The sequence below is a fragment of the Pholcus phalangioides genome, unplaced genomic scaffold, assembly GCF_987345545.1.
Source record: "Pholcus phalangioides strain wild (caught in Gottingen) unplaced genomic scaffold, Ppha-v1.0 ptg000039l_1, whole genome shotgun sequence".
NCBI lineage: Eukaryota > Metazoa > Arthropoda > Arachnida > Araneae > Pholcidae > Pholcus > Pholcus phalangioides.
In genome coordinates, this window is record NW_028301625.1 from 5,727,282 (window position 1) to 5,745,756 (window position 18,475).

The 18,475-nt window shown below is 35.0% G+C and overlaps 1 protein-coding gene across 1 annotated transcript in view; it reads left to right on the forward strand.

The window, feature by feature from the left end:
• LOC149065493 (semaphorin-5A-like) overlaps window positions 1-18,475 on the forward strand; it is a 91,176-nt gene that overhangs the window by 29,023 nt on the left and 43,678 nt on the right. Inside the window, exon 2 of the mRNA XM_089254058.1 lies at window positions 9,296-9,528. Within this exon, the coding sequence (XP_089110184.1) occupies window positions 9,360-9,528 (169 nt within the window). The 5' untranslated portion in view covers window positions 9,296-9,359. The remainder of the gene's footprint in view (window positions 1-9,295; window positions 9,529-18,475) is intronic.

The window sequence follows — 18,475 nt, forward strand, 5'->3', positions numbered from 1 at the left end:
TAGTTTTTACTGTACAGTACGAGGTGGCATAGCATTTTGCAGCTCTTCAACCGATAGTCTAGTCTAGTCATAATTTTTGCACATATACAAACGATACAACATTTTTGCACATTCGACGATTCTATAATTAAACAGGATAGTTACAAAATCTTCCGATAGAGGGCGTATAATTTTAGTATGGTGTGGTTGCACATCTACATTTAACCTGAAATAGGATTACCAGATGATCCGTATTTTATGGGACATTACCGTATATTTTCCAGTATTTTTGACAGTTCCAACTTTTTTTAATGAAAATTTTCCGTTTTTTATCCGATTATTTTGTTATATGGGTTATTTGAATTAACATAAATTATATTATGATAATAACGACTATAAATACTATATGTTTATCTCCGGGATTTGTCAAGTTGCACGTTTATTGGTCCTTTTTTTTGTGAAGTGCATTTAATCCATTGCGATATTTGCATTATTGCTCAATTTCTTGCCAATGGCAATTTTTCTGCGATTTCAGCAACGATTGGCAATTTTACTTACATTTGACAACTCCTTTTGAGAATAATTGGCGATATCCCGTATTTTCACGTATGTAGGGAAAACTTTTTAGAAAATTTTCCAAAAAGTTCTAGAAAATTTTTCACATCAACATTTTACCAATGCTGAAGTAATTAACTGTATATTTCCCCCCCCCTCCCCTCACCACATTCTCCAAACCAAAATCCATGTTATTTTCGGTAGTGATGTACCCTTCAGCATCAGCTGACCTAAGTTAAAAGACAGTATCACGCTGATGTGCGAAACATCACGAGTGATCACTTACGATAAGTGATTGTGCATGCAGTTGGACCATTCGAGTGGTATAAATAGTTTATGAAGGAGAAAATATTTAGCAATAATACAAGATTCGCCGAAACGAACGACACTGGAATAGGAAATAAATGTTATTTTTATCATTCCATTTCTATTTTCTGTTCTTGCTGTAAAAGAACCCCTCTCGGGTGATTTTTAATGAGATTTTTTTTTTTAATCACAGAATCAACGAGTGCATTCTTTAAAAAATAATGTGCAGAAATTTTCGTATCGATTCGGCTATTGGTTGCAGCTGCAGAATGTTCTGAAATGGCGAACTCATTTTATGATCACCTTGTACATTAAAAAAACACCCAGTTTTTTTATATAGGAAGTATTTATTTCATATTTTCATCAATTCTGATAGAAAATGGATTCCGATGGTTTTTAATTCGGTTATGAAAGTTGCAAGCATGTGGTGAATATGCTACAAACAGTTCTGGATATTTTTGCTCTTTATAGTAACTAACACATATGAAAATAATTAATTTTACGCTTTGATCAAGTGAATGCTAATATATTGTTTTGTGACTAATGATATGCGTATATAATGCATTGGGTTTTAGCACAGTGAACAGTTTCGCGAAAACAAGTAGGTAGAAACAACTTGTTATTTATACGCCGGAGTTTGTAATTTGAATCAAAGGGAACAAGAGAAACGCACCGCCTTGTCATCACATATTATTAGAGATACGGCAAATTCTCACGCGAACCTCGAAAAATGAGAAAACTCCTTTTCATCGCAGATGCTTCTTTTTAGTTAATTAAACGAACACGTGAATACATTTGTTCGCCTAATTCCATTTCCCATAAAAACCGGATAGTAATGATATAGTTATTTTTTCTGTGTGTTTCTAGTTAATACATACATAGACTTAAGATATAAATAGACCGCGCACGCTATTCATAAAACTTGTCGAACGTGAAGAAAAGATGAGCAGTATTGTCGGGGAAAGAACAGGTTCTGCGCTATTACATTTGGCGCGTTTTCGCAGAAGCTAGGATGTTGCTGTAACGAAATTTGACTCAATTCGATCAAGTTGATGAAAACTTTCCTTCATTTTTTCAATGAATTTCGCTCATTTTTATGTGAAATATTTAGGGAGTATCAGATTTGAAAAAATAAATTCTATAAAATAAACAAATATTGGAAAACGGAACAACGTATATGTTGTAAAGCCTAATTCATTTATATTTTTAAATATTCTCTTCATTCACTTTGTCGCTTTTAATTTCGAAAATTTATTTATACTAGGGGTTATTAAAACAAAAATATATCTTTCCAGAACATTACAATTACTCTATATACTCATAATTAATGTATAATTAATTATAATGCATCATATTATGTTATGTAATGTAACACATTCACACTCATACCATATTCAGTCATGAAATAATATTCAAACAATAAGAAAAAGTTTCATTTCTAACATTCCTGAAAAACCTTTTATAACCTCATCACACAAAACTGTAAACACTTACATAATATTTCAGGATTAAAATATATTTTACTCAAGAAAATTACAGAATCTCATCATCAATTTCTCTAAATTATAAGAATTAAAATTCCATGTAGAGTATATATGTAATAATTTAAAGTGTGTATATATATATATATATATATATATATATCCAAAAGTATGCATATGTTAATCTTAATTTAAGGTATTAAATCGTTTTTAGAATGATTCTTTTTCAAGATAACATCTGAGGTACACAATATATGACTTCAGGTCTTAGTACAGATATTGACTCAAAAAATCAATTGAATAATTAATTTTCTTGTTTGAAGCGGCAATTTCACATACAACAAACATAAATTAATGAATAAAAAAATTTCTTTTCTGTAATAGTTTTATCTCAGGTGTGAAGAGGGGTAAAAATACTATTATTTTTAGAGGTTGTTATGCATTTTTATGCAAAACTGCAATTGTCTAGAGAGGGGGGGGGGGAAGTTTTCCTCACATTCTATTTAAATAGAATATTTTTCATAAATTTCTCCTTCTGAAAAGCATATTTTCTTCCAAGTTGAGTAAAACTCGAATGAACTCACTAGCTCGCCAAATCTCGCCAAATCTTGCGGAGACGTATATTTCAGTTAAAACTTCATAAAACTCACAATTTCAATCATTTATTGCCAAAATTCTATTAAAACATTTAATAATGATTCATGACATTTGAATTTTACTAAAACTTGGAACTTTAATTGAATTAAATCCAAAATGGAGTCGTTAAAAACTGAGATTACGTCAGAAATCCATTGCATCGTCAATTTAATATTCCAATTTTTAATTTATAAGAAGAGGAATAAGCAAAAAAGTATTCCCTTGTGAAAGGATACTGGTCCCCCTTTCCTAAACCGCTCAGAACATCCGAAAGCTGCGCAAGTGTTGGCCATTCTAATCAAAAATAAGACAGCGCGTGTAGATCGTCATACGAGTAGCCATAAGGAAAGCATTGCCAGCGAGATTCCCTGACCAGCCTTTCGACCGGAGTCACGTGACTCCGGATCTTTGCTTCACATTGTAACCCCTCGCGCGCGCTCTATAGTATTATTACTCTGTGAATACATACATCTCAGAACAGTTTCTTTGAAGAATCGTCGTCAAGGTTTTTAGTTGAAATGTCAATGTGTATATGTGAGATAGAGAATAATCGAAGGGGGAACGTGTTTTTTCATCTGAACATCCGATAAGAACCAAGTTTTTTTAGGTTTGTTTTTACTGTTTTATTATTGCATGGACGATGAGATGGTTTGTGCCAAGTGGAACGATAAGAGGATTTGGGATTAACTTTTTTTCCAGTTTCACTTTTTTGTTGTTTCTTTCTTGTTCTTTATTTGCCTTTCTATACATCTCATCCAATAGGAAGACCCTTTTCTGTAGCTAATCTAAGAGATGCTAAAGGGGAGAAGTGCATGATGTTGAAGACAAAATAGTCTCACAAATCAAACAACAAGATCTACTTTGTTTTTTAAGGCCCACGATGTAGTTTATTCCGGACTCTGTCCTACTATATAGTCTAGCTAAACATCTTTTCCCCTACTCAAACTTATACAGGTTATTATCAGACGATGATGGTAATGTTAAGTGTTACGATTCACTGAATGAATCATTATGAGAAGGTGATATTAAATATTTACTGAGATAATGAGGACATCAACAATTACTTACAAAGTTAAAATGAATAATTTTTCTATTTATCACTTAAAAACAACCATTGACACTGACAAACATTACAAGATGCCATGGATGAAAGACTCATTCAGTAGAAGTCATTTTAATTTGATTTTTATTACTTTCAACATTTTAAATGGGGAAGCATCAATGGGTTTTCAATTTGAATGAAATACTGGAGCATATTTAGAAAAAGGAATCGTGGTTATTTGTGGATTCTTCAGCATTAAATTAAGAAAAAAAGGATCTAAATCGTAAATTGTGATTTAAAAAACTTCATGTGGACTCGAAATTTTGTTAATGAGATTATTCAAAAAATAACTTTTTAATTTTATGCTTTTTTTTTCTTGAACTTCATAGAGCATTCAAGTGTGCCCAAAACGTAGGATAAAAAGGGGTTCAAGTATAAGTAGTGATCAATTTCAATATCACGATATCAAGACAAGAACGTGCTGCTTCTTTTTAACCTTGTAAAATATTTGTTGTTATCTATGTCTTATATCTTATAAATGATCTGAAATCCCCTCGTTTAAAATCGTTACAAATTCTGTCATTGATTACGTGATCCTATCTAATATATGGTCGGCATTCTAATAAAAAAAAAATTGACGAAAATCGTTGCAAGTCGTATTTTGGTAGCAATTATTGATATCAATCATAGGTTGAGGTGAAAAGACCCTTCTAGCTTAGTTCGTGTGGATTAGGTTCTCGCCCTCAGTCAAACTGGTTTGTTTACCGATCTCAAAAACTAAAAAAAAAACCAAAAAAAAGCATCCTACACTTTTCTTCATGTTAACTTATACTACGACTGCCAATACAAAAAAGAAAAAGCCTTGGGCAAAAGAAAATCCGAAACTAGATCCAACTTGTTAATAAGTTTAGTTACACCTCCTGCTCCAGACTACCTGTATATTATTATGCTCATTAGGGTCTTAATTATTTCCGCTTCGTAACTGTTATTCTCTCTCGTTATTTTTCCTTATACACGTACTTTGTTTATAATTTTAACTGGAAAGTGATATTAAGTTTTCTTTTTCCTTTCGCTAATTTGTGAATCGAATTCGAGTCCATCAAGTACTGAATGATCAAATCAAATTACACACGGTTATGACCCGGTTATCCGGTCTCTTTGTGGGGGCATAGACAAAGCCTCCTAGACCAGTTCAATGCTTTTCTGTAAGGCAGATGTAGTGATTATTCTGCAGGCTAACAAACTTCAAAAGGCACAGACAGATCTATTTTCGTATTTAGAAATTTATCACGTGTATCTTTGGTGTAATTATTTTGCATTATAAACCTTTTGAAATATCTCATACAGCTGTATGTATGAGTAAAGGAGCAAACAACTTTCACTACTTCAAATTTTGTCCCTTAAAATTACACAGGCGTCTCATAATCACATGGGTTATACCATATTTAGAGCTCAGATATTTTTTTTCCTCTTGCATGATATAAATGCGTTGTGCGCTTGAGCCTCAAATGTTGCTAAATTTATGATGCAAATCATTTTTTTTATGTGTCAAACTCAAAATTTTGAATTTTCATATTCTTTTCAAAATTTCTAAAAAGTGTTGATTCAGTGTCGTAGATTATGCTCCGTTTTATCCTTTACGCTCCTGAGGCATGGGCGGATATACGGGGGGGGGCATTGCCACCCCCCCCAAAAAAGGTAGAGTCGACTGATCTAATGTATATATTTATATATAAATTGACATCATCATCATCATCAGCCGCTGTGGTGGTCGAGTGGTTATAGTGACGGACTCGCGATGCGAAGATCCGGGTTCGAACCCCACAGTGGTGGTCGGCTGAAGTTGGTTTTCTGTGGTTCCCAACTTCAAGACGCAAATGCGAACCGATCTCCCCGTTAAAAAGTCTCGCCACAGAGATCAACAGTCCTACAACGATAAATCATTCAATCATAACACTTCACTCATAGTTAGAAAAACTGGTGGCAGATGGCAGCACTACACATAACAAGCATTACAGAGAAACAAAAAAAACTTCACGTCAGGTTTCACTACACGTACACGCACATTCCCGCATGTACCGATTCGTTGGGGGTTCCACGGGGGGGGGTGTGGGCGGGGTGCATGTGTGGTGTAGTAATAGTAGGTAGGGCCTCCAAAAAATGGCTCGGGGATCCATGATGTTCTTAAGTCAGCCACCTCGTTGGGCAATTTGCCTGTTGTGGCGTTGTATTTGTATTTGTATCATGATCGTGCCCCCCCCAGCAATAATGACCGTGCCCCCCCCCCCAGACTTCCAAGTCTATCTCCACCTATGTCCTGAGGTCCTCATTTTTAGTGGTTTTAAATGGTTTTTAATGATTCTTTTTTCAAGAAAAGGCCCGAGGTATGCATATGTGTGCCCATACTTGCCAACTATTACGGAATTTCTGCAGTTTCTACGGATTTCTACCATAACATACGGAAGTACTGCGAATCGGGGAAAACTACGGAAATTTGGTTTTTTAGAAACTTCTCTTATTCGACGATTTCTTTAAATTCCATTACCCTATCGCGAGTACAAAATGACGCACGCAAAGACCACATCTTCAAAGAATAAATATAAAATTAATAACAAATCCCAACCAATTGACTTAAAAAGGTGCGGTTTGCACTAAGATAACTTATCATGGCTTAGAGTTCTTTTTGATAAATAAATGAAAGTTCAAATTTCTTACAGATTGGAACAAAAAAAACTGGACATATATATATATATATAATTGATTTTCTGTGTGTATTCTCTATACAAATCTACAATTTCATACCAATCTTTGCCAAATTTTGTATTTTGTAAGTGTACCAAACAGGCCCCAAATAAGACAAATGCCCGATAGGTTGAAAAAACTGTCCAGCAACGATGAATTTTGGATTGGATTGGATTTTGATTTTTTTGGCGCAAGGAGATAACTTTTGGAGTGTCTACTTTTGTTACCTTGTTTCCCCAAACAATAGTTTGTCACTTTTTTAATGCTCCCAGTGTATGAAGAAACCTCATCCAGTGTCAGGTATTTCACTAGTATTTCAGCTAGTTCACAACTTTTTTCAAAAGTTGAAGAAAATCAATTTTTGAATTTAAAAAAAAAAAAAAAAATTAGAAGGAGACTGACCCCTTCCCAAAAAAAAAACTTTTTTGAAAAAAAAATTACCAGAAACAATTTTTTTAAGGATTTTTGAAAAAAAAATGGGAAGGGGGTCCCGCTCCTCTTCCCTGGTAATGAAAATTGCCGCTACGGAGAGGCTTGGTTCCAAGGTTTTCATGTATGTGTGTACCCAACTCAAATGGTCCTAGTAAAGATATCGACCCAAATAACTAATTAATTTTTTTTTTAATTTCAAATGGCATTTGGACATACAATAAATACAAATCAATCAAAAAAAAAATGTTTTAATAGTCAGTTTTGGCTCAAGTGTGAAGAAGATATAGCCCGTGTTGGGTCAATAAGTGTGAGAAATGTCATAATACTGCAGTTGGTTGAACCAGCTGTAAGAATGCGTGAGCAGAATGTCAAATTTTTTTACGTAAAAAAAAAGGAATTCACAATTCATTGAGGAATATGAATTGTTATATCGCTCATATTTTTTCCCAAACCTAAAATTTCAGAGAAAATGCAGAATCACTCGATGTTGTCACCATGTTTATCAACGTCATTGGTTTTTTTTAATGTGTTAGAAGCTTAGTTTCATACAAAGTACCAAAAACACATTTCCATTACATGGGACATTTTTTGTACACTTTATCCTAAGAAAGAAGTGTTATGGCTATTGTTTTAACCAAAACCGATTATACTAAGTATTTTTTCCTCTAAGAGAAGATGATTTTGCGAGGTCACGAGAAGAGAGAGCGAATGAAAACTGTTCGATTATGAGGAAATGTTGCAAGAGCGTTAATATGGCGAGTACTTGTTTCACAATACATATTGGGTGTCTCCAAGAAATTTTCTCTCATTTTTTTATTTATTTGTTATAAACTAGCCAACGTTTCTTGAAACGGCATGGAGGGGGTCCAAAGCTAAATGACGCTGTCACAAAAAACTTTTTCGTAGTTTATTACAACCAGAGGTAACGACTTATTTATTGGATATGCTGTTGTAAACTCTACTGCAATGAATGGAAGATATATAAATTACTTTGCTGGGTATGTATGTATTCAACAGTTTACGCTGAAAGGAGCGTTTTTTTTTTTTTCTCCCTTTATAAAAACTTATCGTTCAACATAGCAATACATGTTGTCAATCTGTTGTGATAACAGGAAGGAAATGGTTTTTCTTGCACCACTGATATGTTAACGTTGTAAATGTTGCTTGCAATGTTCTGTGTTCTTTGATTAGCAGTATACAGATCCTGGATAGCGCCAAAAATAAATCTGAAATTGCGTTGTTTCTTTGCCAATTTATATCGATAAAATGAGTTATACTGAATTCTTAATTGGCTAATCATACTCTTCGTGGTTTTGAGATTAAATACTTGATGAATTAGCATGCTGAAATGAGGAATGGTTCCTATACATATGATTGTGAGATACTGATGCAGATTTTTCTTTATTACAAGGAATAAATCGAAAAGAATGCTGGTTTCATTCTTAAAAAGGTCTGTTCGCGTTCTCTGAAAGTCATTCTACCGCTTTCTCGAGGCTTAGCTCGTCCTTATGCCATAAGGGTTAGGAGAGAATACCCATAGAATAGAGAGACCTGGACCTGGTTGAGGTGTTGCAGAGAAGAGCTACACGTGCTCTTATTGTCACACAAGGCTTGAACTACTAAGAAAGACTTGATTTCTTGAGTATGTTTGCATTAGAGGAACGCAGGTGTCGGGGGAATATGATCAAAGTACTTAAAATTTTCAACGGGACGAATAGGATGGACCATGAGTTATTAATACACCATCAATAAACTGCTTCGACAAGGGGACACCAGTATCGTTTAGTAAGGGGATAATTCCTTGTTGTATTGTCGCGGGAGTTTGCTTGAAAATGTGCAAAGACAATGCCCAAACAGCCCGTAAAGCCAAACAACAGGTGAAATGTTAGAAAATTCCCAAAGAGCCCGGAAAGCCGCAACAGCAGGTGAAACGTTAGACAAAAATGTACAAAGAACATTACCAAACATCCTGAAAGCCATAACAACAGGTGAAACCGTTAAGTGGTGCGAGACAAGAAACCCGTAAGGCTTCGACTGTTCATCAATATTCACTAGTTTTTTTTAATTTCAAAAAATATTTCCGTGTCCATCATATTCAATTTTTTTATTTGTGTCTTTATAGGATTTTAATTTCGAGACCTGCTATATAATCACTGGGACGCGATGAAACCAAGGTAGTCGTCAAGATGCGAAGTCAGCAGACGCAATCATCATCACGTGCCAAAATGCCGAACCAGTTTCGTTCTTTGAAAGCGTCCTCACCAAAGACCGTCATTTTTTTCATAGCATTGACGACGTGTTGCTGCGTCGATTTAGTCAACTGTCAAGACGAATCCAGAATCATCAGTTACGACAGTAAGTGGCCTAATAATAATTATCATTTAAATACCGACCGTTTCATCAATTTGTTTCATTCGAGAAACATAGGTGCGCGCGGTTCGAAGAAACGTTCTTAGAAATGAATGGCGGGCTAAATGGCATTATAGTTCGGATAGTTGACGAGAAGGAAACTTAACAAGTGCATGTCAAAAGCCAGAATCAAAGTCACACATACTTTAGAAGTGGAAAAAGAAGAGAAATGTATGCATGTGTAATAATGGATTTGATAGCCATGTTTGTGTGGGTAGCAGCGCCCTCTACCATAGCCTATGAAAATATCTACGCATTTTCTCTTTCACGCAGGAAAAAAAAAATAGGAAAATGACCTCTCTGACTCTGACCTCAAGTGACCCTCCCCATACCCTTCTCGCTATCATTTCTGGCTATGTCTTACTTGCAATGGCGATGCTCGTTGCTCCTCTATTATCAGCAGCTCTCTCTTATTATATAAAGAAAAGAGAACTGAGGCGAACCCCCCTTTAAATTTTCAAAAAAAAGAGGATCGAATCTGTGCCTTATTTAAAGCTTTTTTTATTTTTTAGCCTCCAAGACTACTTGGGGTGTGCTGCTTTATTTGACTTTTTCTTTTTAAATTCATATCAAGTGCTGTTTGGATTGTGGAACGAACGGAACAAGCAAAAAGACGGGGTTTCCATGGGTGATTCCACTATTGTCTGAAGTTTTAACCCTGTCATGTTATTATTATGCACTTTTTCCCCCCGTGAAATGAATTTCCGCTAACAGGGTCCTAAAACGTAATGATGTACTGTGACGACGATGACATGAATCACAGCCGTATTCCTTCGAACAGTACACTACATCAAAGTGACACTAAATGATACTCGGTGAATTTATAGCGGTCACCGTCATTATTGGGTATAGGTTTATCCTCTTTTCTGTGTAGCTTTTCTTTGTCTGAATGGGCTGTCTGGGGTTTTTTTTATATGCTTTATTGTCATACAAGCGGCGTCTGTGCTCACAAATCATTAATAATTATTAATTGAGTTTTTTTTTTTCAACGTTCAAGCGAAAATGCCGTTTTTAGTGGCATGTACGTATTATTTTATCGTTTCTGTGAATGAAATGCTCAAGAGTTCGTTCCAACATTTAAACATTTTTCTCATCGCTTGATAATTTTTGTTGGGCTACAAACATTTTATCCATGTGAGGGATAATTATACCGGGATCTTCAGTTTATAGCTTATTCCGAAACTGCTTCTACTTCCATTTAGGTTTGCTGGATTCCAAAAATTGAAATAGAGGACACGTTTTTCTCTTCAGCTTAAAAGACAGATAGCAGTTCTTACTCAGATAATTATGTCCATGAGTTAGGAAATTTATCCAGAAGTTGCTTGCATCTGTATGCTACACCAATGGTGTCACTGCAATACTCGTTCAGTACAGTAGTACCTCGATGCTCGTCAGTAGTTCGTTATGGAGCTCAAGATGAGCGACTAGAGCAATTTATTTTATAATATGTATATACAGGGTGATTACTTTATTTCCCTTGCCGCATTTTGCTCACGACAAGGGGTATAGATGCCCCTAGTAGTCTGATTTAATGTCGACTGTTGTCGCGCGCGCTCGTGTTGCTTCCCGCTTTTTGTCGCTTCCAGTGGACGACCGGCCTGAGAGGACGAACATAGTGCACACTAAAATCATCAAAAATCTACTATTGCCAATTGTAAACCTTATAGCAGTTTTCTTCCGCTTACCTCAAAACTTAAATAAAAAAAATAAAACATATATATGACATATATACGTAAATAGCCAGTATTCGATCCGAGACTGGGAGACTGGCCAATTTTTATGTTTCCTTTTTATACAGGGTGATTCCATAATTCCACTTGCCGCATTTTACTGACGAATCGTTGATCCTAGAGGCATACTTCCAATTAGAAAACGTATCCAAATAACGTGTAGAACTCAGATACGTCATTCATGTTGCAAGGGGTTGTATATTTATTAAAATAAAAAATTAAATTTTAAATGGAAACCCTGTCCTCAATAAAAAAATTAGAAAATTATTGCCCTTTTTCTCCTGAGGCCAATAAAAAAAATTCCACGTTTCGAAGTGCAATATTTGCAAAGGTATTTGAATTCAAAAATCGGGGGAAAGAACAGCATAAACTAACGGACAACGTTTCTTTTCCTAATTTTTATGCTGTTCTTTCCAAACTTTCCTCCAATTTTTGAATTCAAATATCTCTCCGAATATTGCACTTAAAAACGTGGAATTTTTTTTGTTGGAATCAGGACAGCACTAATTGGGCAAATGGCAACAATAATTGGGAGAACAGGATGTCCGTATAAAAAGTTATTATTTTTTTATATTTTAACTAGCTTACCCGTTGTGCGTTGCTACGATCTCAGAAGAAATGAAATTCAAGGAAATGAAGGAAAGGAAAAAAAATTTTAAAAATAAGCTATCCCAGAAACCTTCGCGGGAGTGTACTCCACAACTTCCCAAAGTTTCATGGCGATCGAATGAATGGTGTAACGCATAAAGGACAAACAGACATACAGTCGTTTTTATATATTGATAACTATGCCACCCCTTGCAACATGAATGACGTATCTGAGTTCTGCACGTCATTTGGATACTTTTTCTAGTTGGAAGTACAGTATGCCTCTAGGATCAACGGTTCGCTAGTAAAAGAGGAATTAAGTAACCACCCTCTGTAGAATAACGAAACTGACAAAGCCCTTGATGAAAAATTGACTTCTTGAGAAATACACTAGCGAGAATCGAGTAAGCGCCTAGTGACAAAATATGTTTTGCTTTTTTAAAATGTGACGAGTTCATTCAAATGTCGAAGTATAATTTCACTAGGATTTTTTGTGCCTGATACGCTAAAGCAATGATGACAGAATCGAATCTTTGCGTTGATGGCCAATACTTGACACTCGTTAGTTCTTTCTCAAAAATTAAAATACGGGAAATACAGTCGATATTATTGCGAACCGATAATTCCCTCAGATATCATTGCAAAACGTTTATGAAACAGTTTTTTAGTGTAAAGCTTCATAATATTTGAAATGACTTTCTGAGTTTTGATGCATGGACGGGATAGGAGAAGTTGTATTTGGAGGCGGGAAATTCTACTCTGATGAAATATTTTGTCAAAAAGAAAAAAAAGGTCACGTGTCCACGGGCTTCTCAAATATGCTTCCCCAAGAATTGATCTATTTTGCGTGTTCGAAGTTCTTTTCACCGGCTTGCGTTTTCGTAAACGAAGACAAGTTCGTAAACCGAATGATTTTTGTTGTTCGTAAACCGAACAGTTCGCAAACCAGGCCTTTCGTAAACCGAGGATTGACTGTACAAGTTTCTTCGAAAATATGGGACCTCACTGAAAGGTTGATGTGCCAACCACTCGAAGTGAAGATTTTTTTATTTTTCATTATTATTTTTTTGGGACCCCAATGCTTTTTCCTTCTCCATGCTGCAAACACCTCCACCTCGCTTCCAATAAAAATGGTATATCTTTTCAAGATACGGAACCTGTCAAGTACTGGACCGACAAAACCGCGGAACGTCCTTTCGCACATTAGGTTCATGTCTAAGGGGTATGCTGTAATACAGTGCCCCAACTTATTCTTAAAAAATTGCTTTAGACATACAGATCTTTAATCTACTCAGACATCTTCAATAAATGCCGATTTTTCACATAAGAATAACGTAAAGATGGAACTTCGTAGAGTAGGGCGTTTTTGTGCTATTCCAAAATGTTCAGCCATGCGTATGTCGTCATTACGGACTTATTTAAAGCTTTCATTAAATTGTTCCAACCCTTTCTTTGTCAACACCGTCACTTGTCTGGAACTTTTGTCACATTTTTAAGGCATTCCACAACTCTGCTTTTTTCCTCTTGGAAATGTTCTTCATTTTGCACATACAGATGACAATAGCGGAAAAGATTGAAAAGCGGGAAGCTTTTGGTACGCAGAGACACCATTGTACCAACAACTTCTTTTCTTCAAGAACTTTTCTCGTATGTAGATAGGGCTACGTGTGTTTTTTTTTTTTTTTTCAATTCCTTCATGTTCCGGAAGGAACTTTCAAATTTAAAGCATCTTTTCTGCGAGTAGAAATAAAGAGGGTTCCTATTTCTATGCAATGCGCTGCTGAAATTCTTGAATGTCAAGAGTTCATGTTGCAGGAATTTTTAATCCGAAAGAGAACTGATTGTTAGCTATTAGAATTCTTTGCTTGTTGTTTGGAAATGGATAAAAAGAATCAGTTTTTTTTTTCTTTAAGTGCAAAAAGACTTCTTGTGACCACGTCTGTCTTTTTGTAGATGCTCTTCTTCAACGGCTTGGGTTGTACCAAAATAAGTTACCCTCCCAACTTATATTTTTCTTTTCTCACATCTCGAGCAATGGCTCGTTCCATCTTGTTATATTATATATGTGGACTTTTTTCCTCTCTTGCTCTTTTTTATTTTTTTTGCTTCTGGGTCCTCATAATTTTTTCTGGCCATTTCCTTGACTGACGCCTCGTTATTCGGGCCAGAGATGAATGAATGAATGCCTTGCGCAATTTGAAGTCTCGTATTTTTGTAGGGGACGTTTCTGCTATCAAAGAAAAGTTTTATGGTCACGAAATTATATTTATGAAACAAGATTCAGATAATTGCAATATACATGCAGTATATTGCAATTATCTGATTCTTGTATACTTTATATACTTTGATGTACTTTTCTTTTGGTATTATGAACGAGAGTTTGGAGTATTAACCAAGGTATTAATCGAGCATTATAGGCACGAGTTTCGGGTATTAACGGGGCCACTGTAGTTTCCTTGATCACATTGTCACCTAATGGTCATTGAGGGCTAGTTGCTCACTTTTGCAGTTGTGTGGGCCCCAAATGGTGGCTGATGCGAGTTCTTCTCCAATCTTCAACATGTTATTGCACCGTGCTACAAACATTAGCTCTGAATCAGGGCCGTCTTAACGGCTCCAGAGACTCCCGGGCCAAGTGATGATCTGGGACCCCCTACCTAACTGAAAGTGTCTACCCATCAATTCACATACTTACTCGTAAAAATGGTTGCACCAAATCTCATTACCACGAGGCCCTATGTGTACTTGAGGCCCCCGGGCCATTCCCGGTTCGGTCTATGAGTTAAGACTGTGCTGGCACTTTAGTTTTTAGACTGTGAAGAAAGTCAAAGGGTCCACAGGTTTCTATCCCATTGATCGATGAAAAGGAGAGGACTTTTTCTTCAGAATCTGAGTCAGCCACAGATAGATGATGCAGCCGCTAAGTCACGCCATTGAAAAAAAAAATTATCTGGAGTTATATAACTTTTATCTCGTGTATGAAAGTAAAATTTGCATGTGAACACGCGTCATCCCACCTGGTCAGCTGAAGTTTTCTGTAGCTTCCAATTTCGAATCTCAAGCGCGAGTCTTCTCCCTCTCCGACAAGAAAAAAGTGTTACAGAGACAGAAGTGCCGCACGAGCTGCATCTACTTGTATAAACGTAACTCATGGTCGAAGTCGTCAAAAAAGTGAGGAACATTAACAAATATTAACGAAACAATACCGAATAGGTAGTGTGATTAAAGTAGCTACAAATGCTTTAAGCTGGTTTTGATAAATAAGTCCTTCAAGAGATATATATATATAAGTATGTAATTTGTTTCAAACATAAATATTTTCACATTTCATGGTTAGGCTAACTAAACGTGCAGAGGTGTCAGAAGTGTTATGCACCTGTGGGTGCTTGGCTTGAGCTTTATATGACAAATTTTGATTTCTGAATTAATTGCGTGGTGCTTGAGCACCCACTGTACTCCTGGCTCCGACGCCACCGTAAACGTGGTTGAAAAATCGTCTGACCGTTTGGCAAGGAAAAAGCAAAAATAGACAGAATAAACTACAAAGAAAAGTTGTACAAAAAATATCCAAATATGGTATCCTTTGAAACAGAATACAAGAACTACGACAAAGTATTAAAAAAACTCATAAAAACCACAAAACTGAAATACATTAAGAACAATTTCAACACTTGTGAGAATAATAAAAGGCTGCAATGGAAATGTATAAATGAAACCATTTTGAACAAAAATGTAAAGAATAGCATATTACCAGAATTCCAATGTGCTTCAGATATGGCTGAAAGATTCAATGTCGATTTCATTAACAGAAATTTGGAGGATGTAGAAGAAAATGAACATTATCTTTGCGCAGCACAAACAAATAATAATAACTAAAGGAAAAAAAATCAAGTGGATATGATAAAATTACCCCTAAAATGATTAAAATTATTTCAACATATCATTTAGACGTAGTAAAAAATCTCATAAATTCATCAATATGGACTTTTTTATCCGAAACTCAAATATTATCTGGTACACCCAATTTACAAAAAAGGAGATGCAACCGATTTAATAAATTACAGACCAATCTCTATTCTACCTGTTTTTTCAAAGGTTATGGAAAAATGTATAAAAAAACAACTTCTAAATTTCTTAAATCACCAAAAAAATTTTGCCACCAACTAATACGGATTCCAAAAGAAAAAAAATACAGAAATGGCTATAATTGATTTATGTAATCGTTTAAACAATGGATATAACTTGAACCAACACCCAATAACTGTATGCCTAGATCTTAAACAAGCCTTTGATTACGTTGATCTTAATTATTTTAACTAAGAAACTTTACTCTGCTGGCATACGTGGCAATATATTCAAATGGTTTGAAACCTATTATTGCAATAGACAACAAGCAGTTAAAATAAATGAAAAAATTAGTACATTCTTGGAAGTAAAAAAAGGCGTACCTCAGGGATCAGTTCTTGGACCTCTACTTTTCCTCATATATATATAAACGAATTTTGTAAACTAGAACTAAATGGAAACTTAATATCTTTTGCAGATGATGCAGTACTGTATGTAGAAGAGATGGAAATGGAAAATTTATTTAAAAAAGTAGAAGACCTTTTCAAAATAAATAGTTGGCTAAGTAAAAACAAATTGCAGATAAATATTCAAAAAACTAAATATATATTTGCTTAAAGACAAAAAATATAAATAAATTTGATAATATACATATAAAAATTCATAACCATTCCCTCTAGTCATAGCATATCATACTGTAACTGCCAAGAAATAAACAGAGTTTTCGACTACAATTATCTGGGCATAATAATACAGGACGACCTAAAATGGAATTTGCATTGTGGAAAAATAACTAAAAGAATTCAAACTTTTGCAGCGGTATTATATAGACTTAAAAATGCAATAGATGAAAAATTGTTTAAAGATATATTTTATGCATGGATATACTCAATTGTAACATATGGAATCTATGCTTGGGGAGGTGCATATTATACTAACATAAATAAATTAGATAATATATATAATAAAATCAGACTCACAATAAAAACTAATCCTACTAACCGAAACAAAACTGAGTGCCATGCATAATCCATAAGACAAAACTATATATACAGAATAATAAAATTTGTTATAGCAAATGAAGAATGGTTAATAAAGAATCGAAACAGATCATCAAGTAGATTAAGTATGGAATATCAAGTGCCAAAAACAAATAAAACTCTATTCAAAAAAAGTTTTAGTTACACTTCTCCAAAGATTTTAAATAAATACCAAACTGCTAATCATACTAGTAAAAGATTGAATTATAATATTTTTGATTTTGTGAAGAGCATTGTATTTGAAACATTAATACACAATAGAAATATTTACACTGAAAAATATTTTTTTCTAACTTTTACAATACATGTGTTTAATTTTTGTGCATAGAGATATCTATAATAAATATCAATACTTTCAACAATTTGCATGAACACCAATCAAAATTTGAAGAGATAATACTATGAACAAGATATATATATAATTATTGTTTTAATTTAAAATTTTTTTCGACATATTTTTGTGACATTATAAAAATCCAATCATTGTGCGTGCACACGAGCATAAATTATTACTGTTTATTGTTTATGATAATAGAACAATTATGAAGGTTGCTTGAAATATAGTATCACAAATTATTCGACCTTCTGGAAGGACAAGTAGTCCCTTGAGGGTCACAGAGTGGGTGTATATGTATGTCCATTTTTGTTCATGTCCATTTTTGTTTATTTATTATGTATTTTTGTCTTATCATCTGTCTTTCTTTTGTATTTCGTAACGTGTTCTGTTTTGTCCAATTAAAAAAAAAAAAAAGGACCAATCAGCAGATAGCGAAAATCAGCAAATCGAGGTGAAAACAAACATGTTTGTTCAACTCGCTCACCTTGTTGAGTGGTCTCTTTCTCTCTTTTGTCTTGCTTTTCAAGTATGTGCGGTGTAGAACAAAACGATACAACTGCTTTCGTCGGTAATCTCTGTTATACACTCCCGTACCTCTTGGTACCCCACTATGTGCGCGACCTAAGTACCCTTGCTCTAAACCAGTGATTCCCAACGTAGGCAGCGTTAACGCCCCCTGGGGGCGGTAGAAGCTACGGGTATAACATAGAATCCTATGGGCTAGATTGCGTTGGGGGGCGATGCGAGAAAAAAATTTCTGAAGAAGGGGACGATGTGTGTGTGTGGGGGGGGGGACAAAAAAGGTTGAGAAACTATGCTCTAAACGGTTAGTCGCCGTCTACATAGCTCATTATAGTACATAAAATCATTGTGGTATGACAAAACAAACAAACAAGACCTACAGTTAAAAACTGATTTCCAATGGCTGATACAGTAGCTAATTCTGATGGCTTAATACCAGGGGTTGACATGGAATAGCCTTGGGCAAGTTGGACATTTGCTTGGGGCCCTTCATAAATTGGGGTGGAAGCTAAATCCTGATATCTTAATGCATAATACTCACCGACTAACTAAACATTTTCGATCCTAGTCATGGTAACCCCCTCAACTCCTCCTTTGCCCAGAGCCCACCC